A 7,500-nucleotide genomic window follows, 5' to 3' on the forward strand; every position below is an offset into this window, starting at 1 on the left:
GAGGTACATTACTCACCATTACAGAGTTGACAAGTACAAAGGACTTACAACCAATTTCACTTCATGAGCAGAAACAAGACAAGTGACTTTAACTAAGGAAGTCCATTAGTCAAATTATTGTCCAAGGAGGTGAGACTTTTTAATATGAAATCAACTTAAAAAAAGAAGTTCTCCCTACCCTAAAAGTTCCTAACTTAAAGGGGTATGCCACTATTTTGGGGCTTAATACAGTTAAAATCGTTGGCCAGGGTTTATAAAGGTGGTAAAGTGTCTTATTTTTCATGTTAGGCGTTGTCTTGCTTTAAGACAAGTTAAAAGAGGGAGTATGTAGCTAAGCTAGTGAAAGTCAATGGATCACTGTAGCATGTGTGATCCATTGACTCTCACTAGCTTAGATACTTACTCCCTCCTTAAAACAAGACAACGCCTAACATGAAAAATAAGACACTTTACCACCTTTATAAACCCAGGGCAACGATTTTAATCGTATTCAGCCCCAAAATAGTGGCATACCCCTTTAAGGTTTGCACAACTTTGCAGTGGGTGAATTTGTCTAGTGCCATGGCCATGAATTGAGGAGAAAACATAAGAATAATGTTAAGTGTAAATATATAGTGTGAGGAAAGAGTCTCCTATTGGCCAGGTAGTGAGAGACATTTACATGAGAACACAAAACAAGTTTGAAGTGTACTTTATACATTCAGCAAACCAACAAAAGCTACATTTGTTCAATGTCACATGGATAACTGGTGTATTGTCGCAGTATGAAAACGCTTACTTGATGTGGACCAGAAACAAGAAACAGAAATGGCTGGCAATGAGCACTGATGTTGACACAAGGATCACTGCTGGTGTATTGGCTGCCCAACAATATTGTTTGTTTCTGCAGCGATTCATTTCGAAAGACTTGCAGGCCCTGCCGGATTAGTTATGACTAATCCCGTAGCTGTTGTTTGAGCGTTAATCTGCGGATCACTGGAGTGCATTGAGGGCATACACTCTACATTGCCAAACCTATTAGCTAACCTGACTCACAATTAACTTTTTTTGAAAAGATATTTTTTGGCCTTTTGACTTTATTTTTATGATAGGACACTGAAGGAGTGACAAGAAGCGAGTGGGAAGAGAGACACGGGGCCGGCAAAGGACCCGGACTGGGAATCGAACCCGGGTCAGCCGCGTAGCAGACAAGCGCCACTGTAGGGCCAACTCACACATGACCATAACTGCCATCCCATTCCTAACCCATAGGGGGCAATATGATATCGTTCCATCTTCTGCAGCTATTACAGTCTCCACTCCTCTAGGAAGGCTGGCCACAAGATTGAGGATTGTGTTAATGGGAATTGCCAATTTTTCCGAAAGCGTGTGGTTAAGGAAGGTTAGTTAATACTTTTGGCAATGTCTGTGTCGTGTCTGTGTCTGTGTCTGTGTCTGTGTCTGTGTCGGTGTCGGTGTCGTAACTGAGGTCTGGGGTACTCACATGGACTTTCGGAGTTGGGGGCAGGCCATTGCAGATGGGTTTCTAAAAAGCAGAAGAGAAGAGAAGAGAAGAGAAGAGAAGAGAAGAGAAGAGAAGAGAAGAGAAGAGAAGAGAAGAGAAGAGAAGAGAAGAGAAGAGAAGAGAAGAGAAGAGAGGAGAGAAGGAGAGGAGAGGAGAAGAGAAGAGAAGAGAAGAGAAGAGAAGAGAAGAGAAGAGAAGAGAAGAGAAGAGAAGAGAAGAGAAGGAAAAAATAACACATCAGTTAAAGCCACTACATTACTATACCAATGTCATCATTTGTAGGAAATTGCTGATGAGGACCTATAGCATGCTAGTCGGACTATACGGTAAGTACATACAGGGCTGGAGTTGTAGGGGGGTGGGGGTGGATGCCAACCCCCCTACAATGAAAATGGTCAAAAATTATCCCCCTTTTAAAACAGGCCCCCGTCTTCACATATTGTGTTTTCAAAATTGTAATTGTACAAAGCCCAGAGCCCCCAAGAATCATCAGAATACATCTCTGACCATCCCCCCTGGTTTGATTTTACCACTCCACCAGAGTACACAACAAGGTGGATTGCTTCAGAAACTTTCCTCTTTGTCTTTTGTTGGGTCATATGAAGTGTAATTATGTGGAATGTTGTTGGGATGCTTTGCATTAAAATCTAATAACATGCTTGGATAAGGATATGAAAAAACATTACGCAATTAATGCAATCACATGACATCCTAGAGCAGTGGTTCTTAACCTGGGGTGCGGGCACCCCCTGGGGGTGCGCCAAAGATTAGGGGGTGCGTTAAGAAAAAAGGTTAAGAACCACTGTCCTAGAGCACCTTGAGAAATTGACTGGCTACAAGTGAAGGGTGTGGAGAGTACACAAGGTGTGTCATTTAAAATGCAAACACTGACTTCAAGACATTGTCCAGGGCCTCATAGCTCAGTGGTTAGAGCACTGGTCTTGTAAACCAGGGGTCGCGAGTTCAATTCTCGCTGGGGCCTGACCAGTATATTTTGAATCTGACACAACATTAATCACTAAATCAGACTAAAGACAGAAACAGACAAACAAATTATGACCGGCACGTCAGACATTTTGGATTACTTCGTAACTCACGAGTGGTCTGATGATGATTCTCTGGGGAGGGTTTAGTTGTCCACCAGACGGCCGGCGGAAAAGCGAAAGCACTTGGGCGCATAATAACGTACATCAAATGTCAGCGATTGGTCCCCTCATTTCAAACCTCCCAAGCGCTCCAGGGCATCGAGGATCCAGACCAAAAATGTATTACAAAGTAGGGAGTCATGGGTAAGCAATTAGGGCGTCAGACTTGTAGCCCAAAGGTTGCCGGTTCGACTCCCGACCCGCCAGGCTGGTGGAGAAGTAATTAACCAGTGCTCTCCCCCATCCTCCTCCATAACTGAAGTACCCTGAGCATGGTACCGTCCCACCGCACTGCTCCCTTGGGGCGCCATTGAATAAATGCAATAAATGCAATTTTGTTGTGTGCAGTGTGCACTTGTGTGCTGTGGAGTGCTGTGCCACAATGACAATGGGAGTTGGAGTTTCCCAGGTGGCCTTTCACTTTCACTACTCCACAAAGGTTTTTGAACTGACAGGCTACAGTGAAGGGTGTGGAGAGTACACAAGGTGTGCCTTTTAAATGCAAACACTGACATCAAGACATTGTCCAAGGCCTCATAGGTCAGTGGTTAGAGCACTGGTCTTGTAAACCAGGGGTCGCGAGTTCAATTCTCGCTGGGGCCTGAGTACATCACATTTTGAAAATTACATAATATTAATAATCAGTAAATCATCAGACAGAAACAGACAAACAAATTACTACCGGCACGTCAGACCATTCATTTTGGATTACTTCATAACTGATTACGCTTCTCTGGGGAGGGTTGAGTTGTCCTCAAGGCGGCTGACCGAAAAGCGAACGCACTTGGGCGCATAATAACATACATCAACTGTCAGTGATTGGTCAACGCAAAAATTTAGGGCGGTCATGGGTAAGCGGTTAGGGCGTCAGACGTAGCCCAAAGGTTGTCGGTTCGACTCCCGACCCGCCAGGTTGGTGGGGGCAGTAATTAACCAGTGCTCTCCCCCGTCCTCCTCCATGACTGAGGTACCCTGAGCATGGTACCGTCCCACCGCACTGCTCCCCATGGGGGGCCACTGAGGGCTGCCCCCTTGCACGGGTGAGGCATAAATGCATAAGTGAGGCATAAATGAGGCATCAATTTGGTTGTGTGCAGTGTTCACTTGTGTGCTGTGGAGTGCTGTGTCACAATCAGGGCTCTAAATTAACACCAGCCAACCGGCCAAATGCTGGCGAAATTTCTCTTTGGCTGGTAGAAAAAACAACTCACTAGCCGACTTTGACCCATTAGTGAGTGTATGCTTGGCTAGTAAGATTAACATCTACAAACCATTTTGACTGGTGACAAAAAAAAGTGAATTTAGAGCCCTGGTCACAATGACAATGGGAGTTGGAGTTCCACAATTGGGCTTTCACTTTCACAATTACTATGGTCTGGTAAAGCAAGGTCATGGTGTCATTACCGGCACGTCTTTCTTGTCCTTGTCCTTGTCCTTCCGGGTGGGGATGACGGGCAGGGTGGACTGACGCTCTCGATCCCCGTTCTGCTGAGAGGGACTCACCCCATTACCTGCTCACACACACACATGCGCGCAAGCACACACATGCGCGCGCGCACACACACACACACACACACACACACACACACACACACACACACACACACACACACACACACACACACACACACACACGCACGCGCACGCGCGCGCGCACACACGCGCGCACACATGCGCACACATGCACACACACACACACACACACACACACACACACACACACACACACACACACGATTAGGAGGGGCTAACGCCATTACCTGCTCCCAAACAAACACACACACACACACGGTTGGTGGACACGCAAGCACACACGCACCTAGAGCAGATTCCAACAAACACACACACACACACCCACACCCACACCCACACCCACACCCACACACACACACACACACACACACACACACACACACACACACACACACACACACACACACACACACACCCTTAGGCGATCATGGAGGAATGCACGCACGCAGGCAGGTACACACACACACACTTACTTTCTGCTGGCTGTTGCTGAAAACAAGGCACACACACACACACACACACACACCCTGTATGATTGTAAGTGATGATCATGTACCACTCTAGTCAGGGGGACTGCCCCTGTGGTCAGTGGTGTTATGGGGGGTGGAGGTATCTATTAGGGGAGGGGAGGTTAAGTGGGCTTTATGGCACTACGGTATACACGGTAGGTTAAGTGGGCTTTATGGCACTACGGTATACACGGGAGGTTAAGTGGGCTTTATGGCACTACGGTATACACAGGAGGTTAAGTGGGCTTTATGGCACTACGGTATACACGGGAGGTGAACTGAACTCTAATGGCACTACATATGGTTCGTTCAGTGGGCTTTATGACACTACATAAAGGACGTTAAGTTGGCTTTAGTCAAGCCTACGGCATCATATGAATGGGTCATGGACATTATTATTTTCACGTTTGTTCAGTAGCACGCGTCAGGTGGTAAAACCACAGCTAAGGTACATAAAGTAACTAATAATTGGTACGTAATGTGCAAGGAATGAATTTGTTTTTTATATAATAAAACAAGCAACAAAAAAATTTTAATCCATCCAATCTGTAGAGGTATTAGCTGTGGTTGCGCCACTCTGAGGTGCGCTACTGAAAACCAGTTCATGACTACATTGTGTTGTTATGGGGGAGTGCAAGGGGGATGTTGGGTGGGCTTTAGTGGGGGGAGTCTAAGGGGATGTTGGGTGGGCTTTAGTGGAGTCTAAGGGGGGGGGTTAAGTGGGCTTTAGTGGGGGGAGTCTAAGGGGGAAGTTGGGTGGGCTTTAGTGGAGTCTAAGGGGGATGTTAAGTGGGCTTTAGTGGAGTCTAAGGGGGGTTAAGTGGGCTTTAGTGACGTCTAGAGTCTACGGGGGGGGTTAAGTGGGATTAAGTGGAGTATAAGGGGGATGTTGGGTGGGCTTTAGTGGAGTCTAAGGGGATGTTGGGTGGGCTTTAGTGGAGTCTAAGGGGATGTTGGGTGGGCTTTAGTGGAGTCTAAGGGGGGGGGTTAAGTGGGCTTTAGTGGAGTCTAAGGGGGATGTTGGGTGGGCTTTAGTGGGGGGAGTCTAAGGGGATGTTGGGTGGGCTTTAGTGGAGTCTAAGGGGATGTTGGGTGGGCTTCAGTGGAGTCTAAGGGGGGGGGTTAAGTGGGCTTTAGTGAAGTCTAGAGTCTAAGGGGGGGGTTAAGTGGGCTTTAGTGGAGTATAAGGGGGATGTTGGGTGGGCTTTAGTGGAGTCTAAGGGGATGTTGGGTGGGCTTTAGTGGAGTCTAAGGGGATGTTGGGTGGGCTTTAGTGCAGTCTAAGGGGATGTTGGGTGGGCTTTAGTGCAGTCTAAGGGGATGTTGGGTGGGCTTTAGTGCAGTCTAAGGGGATGTTGGGTGGGCTTTAGTGGAGTCTAAGGGGATGTTAAGTGGGCTTTAGTGGAGTCTAGATCACTACTACTCTGCTGCTATTCTACTGTACTGGCTGGAGGAGGCGGGAGCATGGAGGGAACGCACAGCACTGATAGGAGGCTCTACTGATCGACAGCTCTATCTACCAATCACAGTCTCTTACTGTCCTCCTCCTCCTGCTCCTGCTGCTCCACCAACACCTTCCTCCTCCTCTGCCTCTCTTCCTCCTCCTCCTCCTCCTCCTCATCATCTTCCTCCTCCTCCACATCTGCCAGCATCCACTTCCAGAAGCTAAAGGGGTCCTCGTCCTGGGCCAGCTCTGCTTGGGCCTGGGGGGCGTATGCCTGGCCCTGGGGGGCGTAAGCTTGGGCCCCCGGGTAGTCTGGGCGCGGAGTGGGGGGCGGTAGAGGGTAAGGTAAGGGGGGCAGAGGCTGTATGGGGGGTGGCGGTGGGGGTGCAGGCTGGGCGAGGCCGTGGCCGTGGCTGTGGGCGTGGGCACCGTGGGCTTTACCTAGACTGCTGCGGCGATGCGGGGGCAGGCGGGGGGGCGGGGGCCGGGGAGGCACGCAGGAGGCGGTCCTAGCCGGGGTGGGGGCGGAGCCTCCGGGGGACGTGGGGCAGCGCTTGATGGTGCCGTCGTCGCCGCCCCCCTCCTCTCCGATTGGCCCGTTGTGGCTGGGCGGAGTGGTGGATAAAGACTTGGGCTGCGGAGGGGGAGAGAGAGAGAGAGAGAGAGAGAGAGAGAGAGAGAGACAGAGAGAGAGAGAGAGGGAGAGAAAAGATGCAGAGAAAGAGAGAAAGAAGAGAGATAGATAGATAAAAAGATAGATAGATAGAGCGAGAGAGCAAGAGAGAGCAAGAGAGAGCAAGAGAGAGAGAGAAAGAGAGAGAGAGTCATTAAAGTGTACCATCAATAACATGGCCATTTTTTGAAAAACGATTTCAGTCAACACCGGTCAGTGTGTGGATGTCCCGTGCGCGTTTCCCTTACCTTTGGAGGGAGGGGCGGGGGCACTTTGGGACGCTTTATTGTCGTGTTGGTAGTTCTGGAAGATACACACATCTTTAACCATCAATACACACACGCGCGCGCAGAGGCAAACAACAACACTTCCTTGATTCACCCCCTCCCCCCCCAATACCCAAACCCCAATCACATCATCATCACCAGTTAGGGTTGTTGGGGTAATGTCATCACCAGTTAAGGTTGTTGGGGTAATGTCATGTCATTGCAATAATGTACAAAATGATCAAATCACACACAGATCACTCACAAATAACAACACCACAACATGGTTATGAACACAGAACGTCACACCAGTTAACAATAGTGCTCACGTGTACACACAGACATTGGTACATGTACATTGGTATGAAGACCAGGCAGGCTGTTTTGCTTGCTGTTGCTTTGCGTGTCGTGTGAATCGGAAATGTC

General features: G+C 48.5%; 1 protein-coding gene and 2 non-coding genes across 3 annotated transcripts in view; 2 read left to right on the forward strand and 1 right to left on the reverse strand.

The window, feature by feature from the left end:
• The window catches only part of map4k3b (mitogen-activated protein kinase kinase kinase kinase 3b), a 48,029-nt gene that overhangs the window by 3,275 nt on the left and 37,254 nt on the right, over positions 1-7,500 (reverse strand). Inside the window, exons 16-19 of the mRNA XM_063191319.1 lie at positions 7,057-7,111; positions 6,577-6,769; positions 4,054-4,160; positions 1,438-1,525 (exon numbers count right to left, since the gene is read on the reverse strand). Coding sequence (XP_063047389.1) covers positions 1,438-1,525; positions 4,054-4,160; positions 6,577-6,769; positions 7,057-7,111 — 443 coding nt within the window. The remainder of the gene's footprint in view (positions 1-1,437; positions 1,526-4,053; positions 4,161-6,576; positions 6,770-7,056; positions 7,112-7,500) is intronic.
• Positions 2,414-2,486, forward strand: trnat-ugu (transfer RNA threonine (anticodon UGU)). Its single transcript has one exon. It is a non-coding gene; the product is annotated as a tRNA-Thr (tRNA).
• On the forward strand, positions 3,180-3,252 carry trnat-ugu (transfer RNA threonine (anticodon UGU)). The gene has a single exon. It is a non-coding gene; the product is annotated as a tRNA-Thr (tRNA).

Source organism: Engraulis encrasicolus, chromosome 24 (genome assembly GCF_034702125.1).
Source record: "Engraulis encrasicolus isolate BLACKSEA-1 chromosome 24, IST_EnEncr_1.0, whole genome shotgun sequence".
Classification (NCBI taxonomy): Eukaryota; Metazoa; Chordata; class Actinopteri; order Clupeiformes; family Engraulidae; genus Engraulis; species Engraulis encrasicolus.